Source organism: Platichthys flesus, chromosome 14 (assembly GCF_949316205.1).
Source record: "Platichthys flesus chromosome 14, fPlaFle2.1, whole genome shotgun sequence".
Lineage (NCBI taxonomy): Eukaryota > Metazoa > Chordata > Actinopteri > Pleuronectiformes > Pleuronectidae > Platichthys > Platichthys flesus.
Genome location: NC_084958.1, coordinates 7,150,299 through 7,172,458, shown reverse-complemented (window position 1 = coordinate 7,172,458; position 22,160 = coordinate 7,150,299). Strand labels below are relative to the sequence as shown.

The following is a 22,160-nucleotide window of genomic DNA, read 5'->3' as shown; positions in this document are numbered from 1 at the left end:
AACAACTGCCACACACACTTCAGACCCACTGTTAAGGAGACTGACTGTAAGAGAAAGAGAGGAGGTGGTGGTCGGGGGGGGGGGGGCATCATCTTTATGATATATTATGATTACTGGAATGAGACTTTCTGCAATTAAAATGGCAAGGTACTTTTCCCATTGTGCTGAGAAAGACTCGGGGCGCCCATTTGTCTCCACTTTGCTGCAGTGTTTTTGAAGAGCTGAGGCTGGGGAGAGGAGTCACGAGGATATTTGGCGGGGGGAGAAGAGTGGAGGACAGAGGAGGAGGAGATGAAGGAGGAGGAGTGAGGAGGGTTAAGTCAGATTTGGAGGCCAGAGATGAAGCAGAATTCCATGAACAACATCTGGAATTCTGACTCCATCATGTGCGCCAGACAAACAGCAAGACCTGGCAGCAAGGGGATGGGGGATGGGAATCGGTTTAAATCTGTTTTAATTGGCTTTTACCCTGCATCACAGTCAAGTTATAGGATATGTAAAGAAAGAATTGCAGATTATTTGTATATCCTCCTTTGTCTGTCGTCTGTCTTTTAGCTGCATGATGTGTTCCATATGCTCAACGTGTCTGTGACCTGCACACAGGTCAAAAATATAGCTCTGGGTCACAATCTGATGTTTGCTTTCTTCCCCAGCTGATTCTGCAGAGTGAAAGAAAGAAAGAATCGCCTCAGCATAATTCTTCCCCACAGTCCTCTCTTTTCTCTCCATGTGTAACCAGAGAGCTTTTTCTTCACTGTCTGTGAAATGACTCACTTCTTTCTTTCACAGAGTCCAACAAAAGGACTACCCCGCCATGTTCCGGCCTCTTCCAGCAATCTCTCCTGCTCTCACGCTTCACCCAGATATGTGAAAAGGTCATTTCTGTCTCGGATTCTTGCAGTGCTACTTTAACAAGTATACTTTTTTACAAAAAGGCTGAGCTACAAACTAACTTCCTGCCAAGTATTTCTGTCATCTCTATGTTAAATTCAACTCAACAAATACCACACGCTTCTTTTATGTTTATGTCTCTGTGCTGGACACTTCCTGTGCCGGTTTCAGCTGGCATGCGTGTAGCCTGCAGGCTGATGAATGGAAACTTCCCAATAGGGGAAGTCCTGATCTTGGCTATTGTGTCTCATAATGGCCACAGCGAACATCACACTGTAATTGCAGGACCAGCCTCAGAGAGCAGAGTGAGTAACTTTTCCACTAAATGAGGATGAATGATGAACACAGAGCAGTTGGCCGTGCTCTCTGCCTGGTAACAAGGACGTGGGATTGTGGAAGGCAGCGTTTCTTAGGGGAACTGGTGGGTGGCTATATAGGTTACACATGGTTTTCATTTGTGCCAGTTAAGCCCTGCCACATCCTGCACCATGCACTAATACAACAGAGGGGTTGCCAACTGTCTGTGTTCTAATGCTGCCACACAACCAAATAGACATGGAGATGCCATTGGCTTGCTGCTTTGTTCACTTCCTTTCATCAGACAGCAGAGATGATGTCACTGCCCTTTGTTGTCACCACGACGTTTCCAGGACAATTGTGAAGGACTCTTGTTCTGCATGTTCACATTCATCTGTTCAAGAAGATCCTATTTATTATGTGGCCATCTGACAACTTTAAAAGCATGCACCATCAGGTAATTTTCCAACTTACATATAACAGGGTAAATGGGCTGCTTCGACATGGGACTTTCGCAATCCTGGTGACCACTTTAAGCACTTTGCACTCCAGGTCACATTCACACACAGCTATTACAAGCTGGACTTTTTTATCACACATCCTGACAGACAGACATCGCAGCAATTCAGGGTAACTGCCCCGAGGACACTTCGGCAATCAGACATCGAACCACCGGCCTGTCCTTCAGGTTAGTGGACAACTCACTCTACCATGTGGGTCACAGTTGCCCAGCTTCATAATGCACCCAATAATGCATTTTGATGGACTTGTTTTTTACAAATATGCTTATGCTATATTTGCTATTGCTAAGTGTCAAGAGACGACTTTGATATTTGTATAATGCTTGTTTGTGTGTGTTTTCCTCACTGATACCAAAGCCTGGTCCTTATGAGGCAGATATTACTTTTTCATAATTTGATTTATGATGTCCTGGTTAAGTTTAGGGTAAGGTGATAGTTAAGCTGTCCACGGTGCAAAGTCCTGGGAGGATAGCTGTGCAAACCTGTGTTTGTGCACGTGTACACACACATGCACAAAGCATGTGCTGTCTCCTCTGCGACTTATAAAGTATTTTCAAATGTGTGTATGGTGGGGGGCATTTAAAAACTGCAGAAACAATACAGCAATGGCAGATCGTGGACAGGAAAAGCACAGGAGTAGACAAACAAAAATGTCTCTATTCAATGCAATGACCCCAATAAACCCAGCAGGTTTAATATCAGTACCCTGAAACTGCCAGATACACTGTAAATGGAATGCAGTCATTGTTTACTGATTTAAACCTGTGTGCTTCCTGCTGTGACATAATGACGTAAATATTGTGAAAAGGTCAAACCTCAAAGTTTGACCTCTATTCATGTGCTAAGTAGCATGGTATTTCTGAGCTGCTGCTATCTCACGGTCTCTCTCTTATAGACACACGCACACACACACACACATACACACACACAATTTTTATGTAGTGCCCTCTCCCATGGGATCAATACCTAATGCATTTTCCATTCTGGCTGAATCTTATTATTCCATTTAGCTACACATGGAGATGTGCATGGAAAACAATTTCCCCCCATTACTTAACAGTTTCTCGAGTGCCCCAATCTCAGCTTTTCTCTGCATCATCATGTCTCCCAGCAAATGTTTGGTTTGCGATCGTTGTTTTCTTAGTCGTGCAGTTTTGCTCGTCTCTGCCCCCTCAGTGCTGAATCTGCTTCAAGCTATCAGTCATACATGTCTGGTTTCGTTGCGTTCGCCACAATTTCTGCAGTTCGTATTGGGTGTGGTGCAGGGGGGAGCGGTCTCTTAAATGCCAGAGAGGGGTATTGTGTGGGTGAAAAAGAGTACAGGTGGAAGGAAGTTGAACAATCCCAACCTCCTTGGTTTGTCCTTCTTTTCAAACCTTCACAAGTCTTACAAACCCCGCAGGAAAACAGCTCCATCAAAGGAGATGCTGATTCAGCTTCCACAAGCACAGCTCCCCTCACCCTGACCCAGCCATATCCGCAAAGGAAACCCCCCTGCTCTGCCCCAGGCCTCAGCAGGATAGTGGGCACATTTCATCTGAAATCTAAATATACGTACAGTCCCTGTCTGAACTCTTGAGACCACAAGAAGCAAGATCCCTGAACTCATTCTTCTTCCTCCTAACCCTCTCCTGCAGCTTGTTAATGAAGTAACACAACCTCGTGCTTGTTTTTTTTCCTCCCCTCACCAACTCTTCCATCGCAACAGGCCACATCTGGTTTCCATAAGCACATACATGTCATCGAAAAGAAGAGGAGGGGGAAGAAAAGAGAGGGGTGACCGAAAGAGGAGGGGGAAGGGTGTGTATATATCAAGGGACGTTTAAGGAGTGCTAAGACAGATACTGCTGTAATTCATCATTTCTCCAAAATCTTCTCTCATCTTTTGCATGACACAGTCCAGCTTCCCTTCGCTATCGATATAAAATGAAATCCATAACAGCCATGGGAAGATAGGAGACAGACAGCAGGAAAACTCCCAAGTCAGAGAGTAAGAGGAAAAGTCAGTGAGACATGAAGAGATCAGAAGGCCCACATCAGAGGTAGTCCTTGAAATCAGAGCTTAGAGGGACTCAGTTCCCAACAGGAGTGGACACAAAGACCTGCGTGGTGGGCAGGGCAGAGAAGTGGGGAGGTAAAGTCAAGGGAGGGGGGAGCTGCTTACAAAGCAAAAACACATGGTCTTTTCTGCCCACTCATCAGCATTAGGAGAGGCTTTGCTCCGCTGACTGTCGGATCATGGACGTCTTCACCGCTGACCTGAGCCCTGCACCAGGCACAGGTGGTCCTCCAGCTGTCACCAGATGTTTTGTTAAAGAAAAACCTGTAACTGCGGGAACATGGTTTTGTGTCATCTCTATATCTGTGGTCACAGAGCTGCCCAGCTGCTCCACGTTAGATCTGGCAGGAACAGCAATGGCCTTCCTGTTCATAAGTTGAACTAGTAAGAGCTGATCCTGGGTCTAAGCAGCAGTGGGCAGAACAGCTGTTGAAATATATCTAGGATGGGCGCAACAGATTTTTTTTTGAATTTTTAGACCTGGCGCCAAATTAACCCCTCATAGAGCCTTGTTTGTCCGCTTTGGTGGGACCAGTACTTCACATCTTTACCATCCTTTGAAGATTCAATTGTAAATCTATTACGCACCTTTTCCAATGATAAAAAGAAACCCCACTTACATAAAGCATTTGTCAGTAATGGGAATGGATTTAATCTTCATTCACCCCCAGGTCAAAAGACTCAGCAGAAGAAACAGGTTTTTATCTATTCCAGTGTTGATCAGCATTGATAAAAACGTGACACCTGGGTGAACATGCTCTTAACCCACTACAAACTAACAAGCGCCAAAGGTTAGCATCTAACTCTGCCAGCCTATATTTCCGTCCATTTAATACATTTTTTAAACTAAATAACTATTCCTCTAGTCCCACATTAAAGTCACAATAATATAGTTTATCCATTCCACAGATAAGGTAGAATTGGGCGAAATGATTACTGCTGCACTTGTTTTTTTTTATTCTCAAAATGATTTTGAAAAAACTTTGTTGTAGGTTTATTGACAGTGGCATTTAGTTTAAAAAAAGACTGGATCCTACATGTCAACAGTTATTGTTTCACCAGCCCCTCAGGTTTCAATCTTCAAAAACTGTCTGGTAAAAGCTCAAGACGACATATAAGCTTTTTCTCATCGTCAAACTATCATCAGGGAACTGGAAACAGTCATTAGAGATGGAAGACGTCTTTCTCTCTGGCTCTGATTCCAACTAGGGTGGACTTATAAATGTGTTCTGGGGCAGCCAGAGAGATGCCAGGGATAAGGATGCACTGGTCCACACAGAGTCCACACACACTAAGTTGCATCAGGGCGGAAAAATGTTATGCTCAGCGACCATAGGGCTGTAATTACATAGAAGCCCTGCTGAGCTCTGCAGGATGAACGTCAAGACTGCAGAGGTGGAACAAGGCAACAGAAGAGGGCAAATATATGATGTATTATGGACTGAGATAAGAAAAGGGTGGGGGACGCATAGAGATGGGGAAGAGAGTCAACACTCCCAAAAACCACAAAGCTGTTAATTGAAAGAAAATCCCATTAGTCATTACGATGAGGAAAAGTGGCATTTACCAGGATTGAGAATACTAACGTTTTTAGCAGGCTGTACATGTATAATATTCCCTGTCATATTCAGAAATTCATTTGACTGCATGAACCCTTTCTCCTTGTCAAGTGTCATGGCTGAGCCGAGCCACAATGTTGTATGACTGACACCTTGTGGATTCTATATGCAACCACCGATTTAACTTTTTGTGTACTTAGCCCAAACTAAGCTGTTCCCAGTATCTATCTAGATGGCTATACCCTTCCCAAGAACAATGAAAAAACATTACAATAATTTCAAACTTCAATTTTTATTATTTGTACATTCACCACTGATAGGCGTACTCAAAGAAAATAAAAAATGAAAACAAACCTTTGTACTTAATGAAAAATTACAATTAAAAAACAATTTTAAAACCAATGTTGAGAAAACTTATAATGCGACCTCCGTTCTTGAGCCTGTATGAACATGACAGGCTAAGATAACTGGAGGAAGAGGAGGAAAGATGGGAGGAGGAAGAGAAGCAATAAGGACATGATCAGGACTCTCTCACACACAGATTCGTCTCATTTCTGTCACTAAGCAAAGGGAGAGACGAACATTTCATTGCCTGAATAGTTATTCCAGACCTGTCCAAAAATATCCCAGAGCTGCCTCATTTAAAGACTTGATTTTGAGCTCTCTCTTTATGTCTGTACAAAATGCCAAACACCTCTGCACAAAGGGCTGAGTTTCCTCTGTGGGCAGGACTGGCAACGAGAGCCTTGAATTACATGCAGCAACAACAGGATTCTTCATCCAAATAAAGTGTAAAAACACAGAGGCAACAACAACTGATTGCAAATCAGAATTGGCACCTACAATTTGGGGTAAGTGGGTAACATTGAGGGAAATAATCAAAATCACCCAGTGTGCCATACTGCTATGCTGTCAAAAGAAAAAAGAAGAAAAATGAGAGAGAGGCAAATCTAGTGGGAACAAAATATCAAACCTCGACAAGAGCAAGACGTACAGCACTCTGGGAAACAACACTGCCAAAAACATGGTCCCCTTTAAGCAAGACTGTGTGTGGGTGCAGATGTGCTCTAGAAAAGGTGACAATTTGAGAGATGGTGACGACATCAGTTGGTCCTCTGTTGGGTATTAGTTGTAACAAAGTACATGTAGTGAAAGGCAAATGGAAGTGGGGGGGGGGGGGCTCTAGGACAGTTCCATCAGGTGATAGGCTGTTAGCGCCGCCTTTCTCGCGGGTCACTGCGGCTGCGTGAGCGTCGGCTGCTGCCGCCACCTGCCCCACCGCCCCCCTGCCTTCTGAAGCCATCCCTGCGTTTATCATTTTCCCTCTCCCTCTCCCTGTCCCTGTCTCTGTCTCTACCTCTGTCTCTTTCCTTGTCCTTCTCACCCTCACTCCGGTCTCCTGTTGTTCCACCTCCAGCTTTCATCCTCTCTTTTCGTTCTTCTTCCCTTTTTTTCTCTTCCTCCTCCTCTTGCTCCTTCCTCCGTTTCTCTCGCTCCTTCGCCCGGTCTGCTCTGGCAGTTTCTCGCTGGATAAACTAAAATGAAGAAAATGTGGGAGATTTTAAGTCTTGCATTGAATTAAATAACTAGGTTGTGTGTTGAAGTTATTCATGAGAAGCAAGTAAACCGTATAAACTTGTTTGTGTCTCACCTGTTCATCGGTAAGTGGAAGCCAGTATATGCAAGGAGCTGCTTTAGTTTTTCGGAACAGGTCATCAAGCATCTTTGCTGGAGGATCCTCAGCTGCTTTCTCTGCAAGAGAAAACAGACACAATGATAAACATAGGTCTATTTTATTCTAATGCATATACAGTCGTATGCCACGTCTGCATGTACCTACCCTTTTTTTCAGTCTTTTTCTCTTTGCTCTTTCCCCTCTCTTTACGTTTTCTTTCTCGGGAGCGCGACCTTCTAGGACCTCCCTCCTTCTCTGACCCGGGTTTGCCGAATTCTTTGACCTTGTCCCGATCCCACTCCCGCTCTGCTTTGGCCCTCTCCCGGCGCTCCATTTCCCGCTCACGCTCAGCCCACTGGTCTCGCTCAGGGAGGAGAGAGGGAAGGCCTGATGTTCGACCACGACCAGTACCAGGCCCCTGTTCCTCTGCTCCAGTTCTGTCGGCTATGACCAGGCCTTTGTGGAAGTCCAGCTACAAAGTAGAGATGTTCTCAGTCTACAGATGACTGAACATTTTGGGCCCAACAGACAAATACAGGCCATTAGTAATGAAGTCTTACCTCATCTTGCTGGCAGAAGTCCACACTAAGGACTTTTGGGTTGCTCTGAGGCCATTTCACTCCATGAAGAGCTTCCCGTGTGGCAACAGCCTCCTCAGAGCACGAGTACTAAACACAGATAGAAGACAGAGGCTCCATGAGATAGAAAAAAAACATCCACCGGTAACAAAAAATGCTTCAGACCTACAGCACAATAACATGCTTTTAGTAACTCACAGTGACATAGCAGTGAGACTTGATTTTATCAATCCAAAAGCTGTCCTCCACCAAGGTGCCTGTTCGGCTGAGCAACTCCTTCAGTTGTCCCAAAGTGAATGGCCGCACCTAAAGAACATAATAGAGCAATTACACAACGATTGATTGTGTGAGCAAAATAACAAGCGTTGATTTTATTAGTATCTTCATTTACGCTCCACTGCAGACATTGCCAAGGGGAAGTGCCCACCAATGTTGCCGGATTTCTGCCAGTGCTCCCAACGTGAGAGTGTTCTCCCATCAACCAACTATGTTTTCCAAAGCCACCTGGATATGTGGTAAGCACCTTTTCATTCTTAGCTGGAGTTGATCATTGTGTTTACCATTTCAAATTCCAATGGCAAGTCAGATCAGTTGGCTTAAGCTAATTAGGCTTGTGACAACTGATACAATTCTTACGTTTAAAAAACCACGGTTATGGTAAAATTGGTTAATTCCTAGTTAGGTATCTTGATCTTCTTATGATACAAATTCTAGTCATCTCCAAACCAGGTAAGTAACATAAAACCTGCATTACTGAGATACAAGAGATTAAATTCCATATAAAGAAAGACAAAAAAATGAAAATAAAAAAATAAATGACCAAAATATGCATGAGTAGTCGAGTGTTATCTCACCAGGTTGCAGACATGAACTATGTTGGAGACTTTGCCACGAGGCGGTGAAGGCTGCTGGGACGCGCGGACGGGGTCATCAATTGTGATGGAGACACCCGTTTTCTGCTGGCTGATGGAGCGACGAATGAGGGTGTCGCTGGGGGTCACTAGAATATAGACAGTGGGGAAAAAGTCAAAACTAGCGTCTTTATAGTGCTTATTAGGCAATGGCACCGGTACTTTCTTTACTGTTTTCTAATTAAGTTTTTAAAATAAATACTTAAAAAAAATCTATAAGAGAAATCTGGTCCTGATTTGTTGCCTATACTTAAATGAGGAAACTGCAGCATGTGAAGTATAGCATGTAGATTATGTACGGTTACTATAATTAGATGAAAGAAAACAGATTTTCAGGACTTTATTGTAATTGACCTAACTAACTGGATGAGACAGTTTGTGATGGTTATATTACCAGTGTTGATTTCTACATCATGGCCTGTATGTGATGGTGATTGGGTTTCCACTGCTCCAGGAAATGAGTCATCCATCTTCTCTTCAAGCGTCATTTCTCTGTCTTTCTCTTCCTGTAGATCTTCCTCCTCCAGATCCTCATGTCTGCTCCTCTTCACCTCTTTCTGCCCGTTCTCCTTGCTCTCCAAGTGCACCACCTGCAATAAAGGAAGGGATCAACATAGCATTTCTCAATAAAAAACGTAATGTCAGACGTTCCTGATAAGCACATTTCACAGTTAAGAAAGCTCCTTATCTGGCATTCAATCAATGAATTTGAAGACCGACCTGTGTGACAGTGCGACGGATTTGAAGGTCCTGGTCAGAGCGTTCCCTCTCTTCATCCTCAACCCCAGAGAGGACAGCTTCCTCTGGGTGCAGATCCACTATTGCCTCTTGACCAAGACATGGTCGGATGTCTGGGATCAGAGACTAACGCAAAGATTATGTGAGTTATCAAGCATTATATTCACCACAAAAAATAAAACAACATACGGTTCATCTTGCCATCCACAAATGCATAAATGGCAACCACAGCATAAAAACATTGTTACATGCTGCAAGTACCTTCAGTGAGTCTGTGGTGATGCTGATGGAAGGCTTCTTGGCAGTGACAGCTGTGCTGGATCCCCACCGCCTCTTGCGACCGGCCGCAGCCCCAGACTCTTGCTCTCCCTCCACACTTCCAGGGCCTGGCGACAATTTGTTGCCTAGCATTGACGAGGGTGAAAAAAAACAGACAAAACTAATAAATGAACCAACCAATTAATTCCCATAAACTTTTACAACATGCACACAATAGTGTTTTGATGGCATACTTTTTAAATACAGAGGATTTCCCCTACAGATTAATTATGCATTTAATACACATTAGACTTGTCACCTTGGTCACCAAGCTTTGAACAAATTGCAAGTGGAATTTTAAACTGATTTGACCACAAACCATATAAGGAATATCCGTTCACTTCCCAGTCAAGCACACTTGAGTTTACCAACAAGTCTATACATAATTACATGATACGAAAACTTTTCAGTCAGAGACATATACTGAAAAAGAAGACAGCAAGCTGGTGGAGTACTCACTGCTAATAGAGATCTTACGGGCTGAGAAGGCCTTTGGTGTCTGAAACACAAGATAAAAAAAGAAAAAAAAAGCCAAAACGCACGGGAGAGGTGAGAGGCAGACACAGACAATGTGGATAAGTACAAATATTCATGGGCAGGTTGGAGGAAAGCTGGAACAATAATAGAGAGGGGGAAATGTAGGGACTGAAAGTGAATTAAAGAAACTGCTGTGCAGGGTCTTATCTTAATTCAAGTCTACTAATGGCGCCAAGTTAGCTATATACCATAATTAATAATATGTTGATCATCTACAACTATACATTCCTGAAAATAACTGTCTTTTTTTAAGAGTAAACTGTAGTTGCAGTCTCCATCAAACAATGATCTGGTGTAAATACTGCAGTTTAAATCCAACTGCAAAAAATTTGTTATTTTAAAACTTTGTATCTGAATAGACACAGCAAGGCCAAGAATTTTCAGAGAAGTTTTAGAAGATTTTGGATTAAAACCACAGCAACCACTAAGATCAGCATTTAAAAACTGGAAACTAAGCATTTTCAAAATAACTATGAAATTTAGCATTGAATAAACATCTATTTAACCCCTGGTACCACTGACACCTGATCCTTACTGGTTTGGATATGGCCCAATCACGACTGCATGTACTGTATCTAGGCAACAAGGGTCCAATCAAAGGTGGCTGAGATGTTTGGATGGAAATCTGAAAGCTGGTTGGCTGGCAGGATGGGTGCAATAGTTCATTTGGGTAGGGACTTAGAAGCTTTTGGCCAGAGCGGTCATCCTCAGATGTTTTGCCATTAGTCCTTTAAAGATATAGAAGCAGCAGCGGACCAGATGAGTGGTTTCAATAGTCACTGTGCACAATGATCCAGAACTTTGATTCTCATGTTCTGTTGTTTGGGGACCAGTTACTTCACCCTACACATCACAAGGGTTGTTGAAGGGGCCTAAACGATAAGTCCATCTTCAGATCCCAAAAAAGGCAAGTCCATCGAGTCCAGACACAAGCTTTGGGCCTTGATTAAAACATATTTAAAATCCAAGATGGGAATTTGCTGGTGCAATCTGAATGCCAATCGAACAGATTAACAAATTCCAAATGTCTGTTGTATGTAACGGTTCACCATCCACGTAAAATGAGATTTCCTTACATCCCACATTTCATTGCAAGTGGGTTAAAAGTCAAAATTTCACATCAGCCTTGACTTCGTGTGAGCACATGTCCTTTACTGCTGTCTCTTCTGCAGGTTGGTTTTAAGGTCACCAAGTCATGTAAGTTCATAGAAGTTGAAGAGAGTGGGGCCAAATTGACTGGCCAACCCCCACTCTGCATCTTCTGGTCCGATCTATAGCTCTTGCCAGACATATCCATGAAAAAGAGGAAGCTTTGGTTGAGTTTGTTTGAGTGTTCCTCTGCAGTGCAGCCTCCCAGGCTTAGTTGTGGTCAACTCTGGACAGTGGAACAGGTGCAGCAGTAGTAGCAGTAGTAGAAGTAGAAGTAGAAGTGGTAGTGGCAGAGGTAGTTTGCAGGTAACCAAAATGGGCAATGGAAGAGGCATGAGCACCTTTATAACAAAGCAATCATTTGGGGTTTAAACATCAGCCACAGTGAGAAAACACCCTTGCTGTTTCTGCCTAGGACAGTGTCAACAAAAGGTTTTAAAAACAGCGAAAGGAACTAAAAGTAATTTCTCATTTAAATTTTTTAATAATAGTGAAATTGGCTCATTGCCATCTGACTAGAGTTTGTTAAATCATAAGCAAAGATTCCCAACGAAGAATATAAGCGTAATAAATGTTATTTAATGTATTAAAATGAGCTATAGTGAATTATATCAAGACCAACAAAAAGCTGTGCGAATAACAGAAAAGCAACTATAAAGACTCAAATGGGTCCATCCATCTACATCCTCAGCTGCTGACCGCTTTGCGGACCGACATGATTTGTGGTTCTTCAGGTGCCTTACCTCCTCGCTGTTCTCTTGAAGCTTCTCTGACTCTGCCATGCCAGTCTCCTTCACCTGCCTGCGTAGTGGGACACAGACACATCAACAAGAAAAGAGGGAACAGATGAGAAGACTGTTGGTGCTGACGAAAGAGGAACTTTTTATGTTCCCAATATATTTTTTAAAACTAGTTACCAAACCAAAACACCACATCTGAGACTTAAAATCTATAATTGAAAAGGTTTAGTGTAAGCAGTTTAGTGGTACCTAGTGGTAGATGTTGCACAGTGCAACCAACTGAATTCATCTCACCCTCCCCTTCTGGTAACATAACGGTGGCGGACCAGCTCCCTGGGTAGCTATATAAAGATCCCAAAGAACCAATTCAATTTGTGGTGGTATGCATGGAGGTCAATCCTGCACAATAGATTCTGAGTGACAGCTACAAAGGCTAAAGAGTGAAAGATAAGTTCCTGCATGAGAGTAAGAACTGCTTTGAATGACATCAACTGAAACTATGAGATCTGCAAGAACGGATGGTAAAAACGTTATGGACCATAGCAGTAGCACGTGGAAGCAAGAGGACAAACGTGCATCAACAAACAGCATTGAGCACACCAAGTCCAAATGTGTGAAATGTTTACTATTTATAATTACATTGTTGTTCATTTTGGATCTAAGGCATGGACTACTTTTCAATATGGTGGGCCTTCACAGTATAGATAATGAATGGAAAACAATGCTACGGTAATGAAATCCCGATTCTTACCTCTAGGTGATTATACACCAATGGAAAAAAAGCAGTAAATATATTTTTAATTTCTGCCAAATCCCCTAAATCCTACACACAGGACCTTATTAGAAATAATAAAAACAAAAATATGAACTTTTACAGTAAATAACACTTAAGTATAATAATAAATGTGACAGTAGCAGTGTAATCCCTCTCAAAACATGTGTACAGGGTGTGTAATCAAACTATGTTGGTAATTGATCAATATTTCAACATCATTATGTACACATCATGTTATTGGGCTTTACATACACTTATCAATTATTCACAATTTTGTAAACACACACATGAGAGAGAGAGAGCGAAACCAGGTGCTGCTAAACTAACTGCATCTTAAACGCATCTCACGCAGTTGACCACAGACACACACGCGTTGAGTGGAGGACTGCACCGCATGCCACCGCAGTCCTTCAGACCAGGACCACACGCTCCACCGCAGCTTCACAATACCTGACAAACGAGCGCGCGCCTCACGCTGTCAGGCCATCTTCAGACTCGGACGCGCACACGCCCAAATTAACCGTAAAATGAACTCGGTGGCTCAAGGTTTAAAAGGCAGCGGGCGCTCAGGCTGCAGCTGCCGGGTGGACTGCGGCGCCGCGGGCCGCCTCTCCTCCCTCCCCCTCAGCAGAGACGCCTCTCTGCTCGGAACCACACAGTCATGTCCGCACCGCCTGTCAAACCCAAACCTGCCACGCTCACAGCCTCGTCTACCGTGGGACTGAGCCGCCGTATGGATGGAAAAACAAACCCAGGCCGGTAACGGCAGCTAAGAGCGTCGTCGGAGCACGGCCATATTGCAACGAACGAAAAAAAAAAGATCCTGTCTGAAAAGGACCCGCATCTTCTCAGCCACACCGGCTTCAAGGCAGTCTCATCAATCGCCTGATGGGAAATTCAATACCGAAGACAATCCATGTGTTTTAAAGTGTTTTTGAGAAGGGTCCTGTGGTATTCTACATACAGAAAATCACCACAAAATATATCAATATTCACATAATGATGAACTCTCCCATTTTAGAAATCTGAGAAAGATCAACTACTTTGGTATCCTGTACCTCCTCGATGTGCTAACACAATGCTTGAGTATTATATTATATACTGCGATAATTATTTCAGTAATGTTGTGGTCTGGTGACTATTAGAAGGGAAAATATGAAATCAACACTTCTAGATGGTTTGGAAAAGCCTGATGTTCAGATATGTGAAATTATTTTTTACAAGGTGCATAACTGAGAGGTAGTCCTATGTCAATGTGGATTCCAATGTGTAAATGTCGACTCTGTCATTTTTAAAATAGTCATCCATATTACTACCACTTAATAACATACTGCAAAGTTAACACCTTAAAGCCAGGGTTGGTATTCCTGGAAAAGCTAGCAAGAGCAGGCTACATTGAATGCAACTGAAAAATCCCATCTAATGTCAAATCCACCACACCAAAAACACAAACACACACTGCCTGACGGTACTGTATGCTCAGTAGTGATGCGGTAGGTTAAAACAAAATGCCTTTTCTTTTTTTCTAAACACATTCCATCTTTGCGAACAGGGTGATGTACGTGTTTATTTGCAGATAGAGCGAGGGACTCTATTACAAGTGGTCTATCTGAACACCCTTAATATTTAGTACAAATCTTTTCTTATACAGGGATGGAAGCAGGTTAGTATATTACCTAGGGCTGCTCGATTAATCGAAATTTAATCATGATTACGATTATGGGGTCAAACGATCTCCAAACTACTATAAATCGAGTTGAAACGATTATTTGGCTCTTTTTTTGGCATGCGCAATTCAGTCCTTCCCCGAGAGCATTCAGCGGCCCAGCTGACTGGCTCTCACTCTCAAGCAGCTGTAAAGTGAAGGAGGCAAGTTGTGTGTGTGGTGATCAGCGGTGAAATAACAGCACGAGTGGAAAGGCAGGGAGGGCAGCAGCAGACCATGTAGCGGCCGCGCACTGCTATTTTCAAGCGTGCTCCCGCCTGGCTGTTCAGACCAGTCAGACCGGACCAGCATTTCTCTGCGCCGGTCAGTCGGTCATAGAGTGTAAGGGTTGCTATAATTAAGGGTTTGAATAACCAGGCACCGATATCCTGGTTTTACGGAGGAATAAGACACGCAGCCTTAATCAGTGTTTACCGGAACCGGAAGTGATTCAAAAAATAAAGCATAGACTTCAGAATAAGGGCACATATTAAATAATCGTGATTTTGATATTGTCCAAAATAATCGTTATAATGATTCTTTCCATAATCGAGCAGCCCTAATATTACCAAATATAGTCTCTAAGGGAAGGGGAAGGCACTGACAACACCGAGTGCCATCAGGACACTCTGACACACAGACAATGTATAGGATGTATTTCAGAAGACCCAAACTGAAAACCAGACCTGTGTTTGTCCTTTTCCTCTTCTCTTTCACTGTCTGTTCTTTTTCTTTGTGTCTCCTCTCCAGGTGCAGCTTCAACGAAAGGTTTCTAGGGATTTGAAAGGGCAGGAAATGGGGAATGATGTACTTCATGTCAAAGTCATTGAGGTGGTTATGGTAATGCCACCAGGGGGAAAAAAATACCAAATGTGAAGCCATCAAGAGATTTGCCTGCAGTATAACTTGATTTAAGGAAACACCCATCTTATTAGGAGTTGAGATTGATGTGAATATCCATGGTTGTCCTGGATGTTTAGAATCTTGTTGTGTTTAAGCTTAAAAGCAACTAACCTTGATGTGGCTGTCTCCAAATGCAGTTGTGTTACTCATGTCTCCAGATATCGCTCTTTTGAGAGGAGTGGCTTCGGGGATTTCTTTAGAACCCTCAGCAAGAATCTCCACAGTCATCCTGTGTGGTGGTGAGGCGTCTCTTACAGGTTTCACCTCCTATGAGAAAAACAATAGAGCAACATATTATCCACAAATGAACACAACAATTCTGCTTTGATATTACTAGAGTAATACAAAAGTGATATAAATAGAGCTGCTAGATACAAAAGATGAGACCACCAGCATTTCAACAAAAGGTTTATCCTTATCTGAGGGCCAAGTCAGATACGTCATCCCACTGTCAGAGGTGCTTTCACATTAAAAGCCAGAAAGTGAAGCTTTATGGTGCATTCGGATATACACATATAAGAGGTAGGACACAGCTCAACAACAACACAACATAAATTCCCTCCATGTGTTTGTTTTTGCTGGATACAAATAACTATGAGGAGTCAAATAGCACTCTGACATCCATCCACTTCTATCAGAGCAAATTAATGTAACGTTAAAGCAGAGGGTCAGCACATGGTGCCATATCATTACTTTAATAATGTACCAAAAAAATGACATGACATGTACCAGAACTTGTTTTCACATTTAACACCATAATACATGTAAATCACTTTATTTAATTTTTATTGAAGCTATATGCCATTGACTGTATTCTAAAATATATGTGTCATGTTACTAGTTTGATCCAATTATGATCGAGCAATACCGCTCATGGTTAGGTTAGAAGTTACCAGCCAGATTACCACTGCCTGTATCAAGTGATGATTTAAGTCCCTGTAGAAAGTGACACCAATAAAGTTACCATGAGACTATCAATGTGCTCAATGAACCCAACACATACTGGGTACAGGCCACCGCCTATCAATTTCAATAAAATTTGTCAATTGGACAGATTGGATTTTACTTAACATTAATATAAATTAGATTTAGTCTGTGTAATAAATTATATCTAATGTGATCCAATGAGAAGCATTGTTTGTCAAGGAAAAAGAGGATCCTGGCAGACCACCTACCCTTCTATTTCTGGAGGAGGAAGTTTCCTCTTGAGAAGATGCAGACGATCTAGAGGACCGAGATGATGAGGACTCAGAGCCAGACCCTGAGGAAGAGGAATCGTTGGACGTTGATCTTCGTCTTGTTGGTTTCTCTTGCTTCTTAGCATCCCTACCCTCCCGCTGGGCTAGTGGGCTTGAACGGTTCTTGCTTTCATCCACTTTGGATTTTTGGGTGGAATCCTTGGCAGCATGTTCAGCCTTCACCGACTCTGCCTGTCCTTTGTCATCGGGTGCGGGTTTTGCAGCCTTGTCCTTTGTGGGTCCTGGTGGCCCAGCGACAACCTCTGGTTTTATCTGCGCCTTTTGATCTTCTTGTCCAGCAGAGGGCCTGTGTCCTTCCTGCTGTTGTTGTTCCGCAACACTGGAGGGGGAGAGGACAGGTGAGGCCTGGGGCTGGGGGGTGTCAGAGAAGGTCCTGGGCCTCTTGATAACCATGGAAGTGGAGGAAGGCTGTGGCTGAATTGGAGAGTCCCTTAAGAACCGGAACTTCTTAAATGATGACTGTTGTGACAGAGGTGTCGGTGACATGGGTGAACTGGACTCTGCTGCTTGGCTTTCACTCTGTGGTATTTGAGCATGGACATCTAGCTGCGCTCCTGCCTCAGTCGATAATTTCCTAGCTTGTCCTGTGGAGAGGGAGGGAGGAGTGGGCAGGGAGATGAGACCAATCTCACGGCCACGTTTGGATGGAGGGAGGTGACTCTCTCTCTCCTTTTCAGCCATCCTAGCTTGCTCTTTCTCCTGTTCCTCTTTTTCTTTTCGTTGGCATTCAAGAGCCCTTTCCCTCTCTTCCTTTAGGGCTCTCTCTTTCTCCTTCGTCTCCTTCTCTAAGGCTCGCTCCTGTTCTAGTTTCTCCCCCTCTAGCCTTTCAGCTCTTTCCTTCTCTAGAGCTGCCTTCCTCTCTGCTCCCTCTTTTTCCTCCCTTTCTCGTTCCAGGGCCTTTTCTCTCCCTATCCTCTCTTGCTCCAATACTCTCTCTTGTTCAATTCTCTCCTTTTCCTTCCTCTCAAGCTCTAGGGCTCTCTCCCTCTCCAACCTTTCTTGCTGTAAAGCCTTTTCTCTTTCTATTCTCTCTAACTCCAAGGCTTTCTCTCGCTCAATTCTCTCCCTCTCTAAGGTTCTCTCTTTCTCAATTCTCTCCCGCTCTAAAGCTTTCTCTTTTTCTATCCTCTCTTGCTCCAGGGCTCTCTCCCTTTCTAGTCTCTCATGCTCTAAGGCTTTCTCCCTCTCTAACCTTTCCCTTTCTAACTTTTCCTGCTCCAAAGCCTTCTCTCTTTCAATTCTCTGCCATCTCTCAGCCTCCAAAGCTCTTTCCCTCTCCAACCTCTCCTGCTCAATTGCCCTTTCTCTCTCCTGCCTTTCCCTCTCCAAAGCCTTAGCTCTTTCTAGCTCCATAGCCCTCTCCATTTCTTCCCTCTCTCTCTTCTCCCTATCCTCCCTTTCTCTCTGTAAACGCTCTTGCTCGAGAACCCTCTGTCTTTCCAGCTCCTTCTGTCGCTCCAGGGCCCTCTCTCGTGCTAAGGCTTTCTCTCGCTCCTCCATCTCTATAGCCAAAGCTAGTTGTTCCCTCTCTTGCCTCTCTCGCTCAAGGACAAGTTCCCTCTCCTTTCTTTCTCTGGCTAAGGCTTGCTCTCGTTCCTCCCTCTCTTTAGCCAAAGCTAGTTCCCGCTCCTGTCTCTCTCGCTCGAGAGCAAGTTCCCTCTCCTGCCTCTCTCGCTCAAGGACAAGTTCCCTCTCCTTTCTCTCTCGCTCAAGAGCAAGCGCTCTCTCCATCTGTAAGGCTTTTTCTCGTTCCTCTCTTTCTAAGGCCTGCTGTCGCTCAATTCTCTCTCTCTCCAAAGCTCTCTGCTTCTCCTCACGCTCAAGTGAAAGAGCTCTTTCCCGCTCCAACTCCATTGCTTTCTCTTGCTCAAGTTTTCTCTGCCTCTCAAGCTCTTCTCTTTCTATCTCCAAGTCCCTCTGTCTGTCCCTCTCTCCTGTCGCAGTGGCTTTAAGTACACTCACAGGTACTTGAATATGGGCAGAATGTGCCCCTGTGACACCTTGGTTTGTGCCTGGAATCATGGGAAATGGCATATGGCCTGCAGTGTTGGCTGTGTGGGTGATGGCAGATACTAGACCCTCTGGAGGCCCTCTGTTTGGAAACAATGTGGCTGAAGGCGAACTGTTATCGCGCTTATCGCCTTCCACATCACCGCCATGCCAACCTGCTCCTGAGAATGCACCTTCTGACTCCATTTTACGTGCCAGGAGGGTCAGTGGGCCGGGCTTGCGCTCAGTATGTCCACTCCTCTGTGGCTCTGGGCTGCTGCTGCGGCTGCCACTGCTAGAGGAGCCAGAGCTGGAGGTACTGGGTGAGTGCCTAGGGGGAGCTACATCTGGACTAGGAGGACTCTGTTTAGGGGTATCAGGCAAGGGGAATGATAACTCTGGAGGCGGGGAGGGTGGAGGTGTTGGTTGGCGGAGCTGTGGAGACAAAAGGGAAGGGATGTGTTGCTGCTGGGGTTGACAGGATGCCCCAGACCTCTCTCTGCTTGAGGGCACTCTGGCTGGCTCTCTGAGATTTCTCCTTCGAGCACCACTGTCCCAATCATCATCGTCACCATCCTCCTCTGCTTCGTCACTATCATCATCATCGCTGTCAGCTGCGACTTCACTGGATGCAAAACCCATCTCTGGCCGGTGTTCACCAGCAGGAACACGCATGGCCACAGAGCCAGACGCAGGAGGACTGGACATGTCGGCTTCGTTGTTCCTATCACCCTCTTCATCATTCCCTTCATTAAAAAATCCCTCTCCACCAGAGGGGCCCGGTGGTTTGTGCTGCTCAGGCAATGCTGGTGTGACATCCTGGTGAGAATAGAAATGGAGCTGAGACTTATTTTGTCATAGAACTATGCCAGTGTTCTTCCATGCAAATTATTGAAAAAAGTGTGGAACAGGTTAGAAAATGTGACTGATAAAGTAAAAAAAATCATATCATACCTGGGCTTGAGGAGGACATGAGGTACTATTGTTAACTTCTGCATGGTCCTCTTGATCTGTTTATGAAAGAGAAGTAATAAAATCATAAAAATGTTGTACATAATGACCAAATTAGTACAACTCTTGACAGCACTTACCATTTGTGTCATATGCCTCACGGGCCTCCCTCTCCAGACGCTGCCGCAGAAGCTCCTGTTGTTTAGCCAGATACTGCTTGATAAAGCTGTTCTGGCTCATTTCCTCACCAATCTAAATTTAGAGAGATCATTCAAAATTGGCTACAAGTCTTCAAGGCCAATTAAACATTCTATTAGCAGACATTTCCGAGAACTGTGCCAATGCACATCTGATCTTTTATATGCAAGAGGTCATTGCATGTGAATAAAATTTTGCTTTTGAAATTAATTCAATTTTTTTGCTGAGACAGTTACCTGAGAGTTTGGCTGCAGGCCAATGTTACCAGTGGAGGTCCTCTGAAGATTCTCCAACATAAGTGCCTGTTATTGAGACAAGAGTCTTTATTGATACAATGTAAATAACAGACAGAGTTGTTCTGGCTGCAAATGGTGCATCTGAATGTAAATGGTACTTTGTTTGTACTATATTCAGTCTAATAATGAGAACATTTCTATCCTCTGCAAAGTACTGCGAGTCTCTAGGGGCCTTGCATCCAATCAGCTTGGGATAAGAACTGTTCAGCAATGCCGCATCTCTTCCTCAATGAATATAGATTTGAAGAATTTAGCTGTTCACGCATCTTAAAGTAGAGAGCAACCAATAGCATGTTGAAAGGGAGAAGAGTACGGTCAACAACAAAGTTCCCCGCTCAGGAGCAGACGAGTAACACGGTAAAGGTCACATGGCTCAATCAGACCCTAATGGGCAAAGCAAGCGGCAAGCTGTGGTAATAAAAAAAAAAGCCAAACAGACTGAGAATAATGAGAGATGGGAAACACACATGTGGAAATGGACCTAACTCAATTAAACTTTTTACATGTTTTTGAGCAGACGCTTCGTTGTCTCCATTCATCTCTGTCCGTACACTCAGCGTTAGATACGCAGCAACCAACCTACACTGCTGATTGTATTTTACATCGCAGTGCACCCCACAAACTAGGGCACAAACCAAAACAGTTCATACAATAAAAGACATAATGTCCCAGAAACCTTGGACAGTGGTGACCAGTAAAGCAGATTAAAACTACATTCTGATACAGTTTCACTCTGCATGTTTCTGTTCCACTCTACAGTAAACAATCCCCCTACAGTAAACCAATGCAACATGTCACCAGTAATTACAGTGCAACTTCGGAGCCACCAGAGCCTGTAAACGTCTGTGCAACCCGACTTCCACCTTTTCACAACTCTGACGGAGTCTGACAGCTGGGAATACACTTATGAATAAATCCTACATCTTGAAATGAATAACATGGTGCTCAGATTCCACATGTGATGGGAGTGACGTGAGCTGCAATGGGTTGAAAACATTTAACGTGGACAATCAAATATAAACAGCACTATGTTCCCACACGACGGAGTACCGTGGACAAACAGTAGCCAGTTTAAAGAGAAAGGGATGCCTTAACTTGCACTGTGGAGCAGATCAGATTTAACGTCTGTCGCAGTGTAAACAAACAGGCTCCATACTGGACCCACGGCAGCTGATGGGCCTGGGCACAGTTTAGCTCCAACTAGTAGGGAATTTGGCGGAACACAGCAGCACTGGGACATTTTAGGTGTATTAACGTAACGCGGACACCCAGTGTTAGCTGATTAAAGTTGCGCTGCAGTTAGATAACGGCTTTGGGTCAAACTCCTGGTTAAACTGGCGCACACAGACACAGCCAGGGGCAGGCGCAGTTAACGGGAGCGCACACAGCGGCGGTAGCAGCGAGCTCGACGCTGAGGCCACCGCTCAACTCTACCGCGTTAGCTCGGGGCAGCTAACGAGCTAACAGGACAACATTACCCAGTCGCATACTTTCAAAATTAGCCCCCAAGTTGCCTGAAGTCCCGCTCCTGCTACGGTCGGTGGGATTCTGGACGGTTAACGCACTGTTCGGCCGCAGCGATGCGCTAACGACGCATTTTTTCAGCCGACTCGTGGTCGTCGAGCGCGACTACTCCACTCCGCGGCTCGGCGGTGAGGGCGCTCGGTTGTCGGCCCTGAGGAGAGCATCAGCCCGTCTCATCGGGAACCTTAGCTCGTTGCACCGCGCGGCTCGGCAGTGAGACTCACCCCCTTGAGTCGCTTGATCAGAGCATTCTTCTGGCCGCTCTTTGAGAGCCCCCTCTCCTCCAGAGCCGCCTTCAAATCCGCCACTCGGAGGGACTGGAGCGGTCTCCCGTCCAGCGTAACGTCTTCGAGGTCCGCCATTTTCCGTTCCTCTAGTCGGTTTCCAGCGAGAGCGACGAGCAACGCCTTCCTCCACACAGCGTCATCACCGACGACTTCCCCCTCATCAAATATCAGACGAATACTGTGTACTCGGCATTTAAAGTACACGATGTTCTTTCAAAGAAATTCATTTAACAGGCCCCACACACATGTTGTTCACGATTGCTCTTTATTTTGCAGACAACAAACTTTGCAAAGATCTGC

At 44.4% G+C, this 22,160-nt stretch overlaps 1 protein-coding gene and 1 long non-coding RNA gene across 2 annotated transcripts; one reads left to right on the top strand and one right to left on the bottom strand.

Moving 5' to 3' along the window:
* Positions 1 to 1,773: 1,773 nt before the first annotated feature.
* LOC133968837 (uncharacterized) lies at positions 1,774 to 8,576 on the top strand. The gene is made up of 3 exons (XR_009924144.1): positions 1,774 to 1,876; positions 7,984 to 8,095; positions 8,438 to 8,576. It is a non-coding gene; the product is annotated as an uncharacterized LOC133968837 (long non-coding RNA).
* On the bottom strand, positions 5,601 to 21,967 carry acin1a (apoptotic chromatin condensation inducer 1a). Its single transcript, XM_062405055.1, has 18 exons — positions 21,798 to 21,967; positions 19,990 to 20,055; positions 19,696 to 19,807; positions 19,559 to 19,614; positions 16,532 to 19,423; positions 15,468 to 15,623; positions 15,140 to 15,225; positions 11,977 to 12,034; positions 10,007 to 10,046; positions 9,491 to 9,633; positions 9,212 to 9,355; positions 8,886 to 9,081; positions 8,435 to 8,580; positions 7,779 to 7,886; positions 7,563 to 7,670; positions 7,168 to 7,474; positions 6,979 to 7,079; positions 5,601 to 6,862 (listed from the first exon to the last, which is right to left on the bottom strand). Exons 1-18 carry the CDS (start codon positions 21,933 to 21,935, stop codon positions 6,539 to 6,541), a joined length of 5,181 nt encoding a protein of 1,726 aa, XP_062261039.1. The 5' UTR covers positions 21,936 to 21,967; the 3' UTR covers positions 5,601 to 6,538.
* Between the last annotated feature and the right edge of the window lie 193 nt (positions 21,968 to 22,160).

Coding starts and splice junctions, on each gene's coding strand:
- acin1a (XM_062405055.1), bottom strand. CDS start 21,935: ATGGCGGACCTCGAAGACGTTACGCTGGACGGGAGACCGCTCCAGTCC. Junction 19,424..19,558: donor CATGTCCTCCTCAAGCCCAG/GTATGATATGAT, acceptor TATTCTCACCAG/GATGTCACACCAGCATTGCC. Junction 7,671..7,778: donor AGTCTCACTGCTATGTCACT/GTGAGTTACTAA, acceptor ATCTGTGTTTAG/TACTCGTGCTCTGAGGAGGC.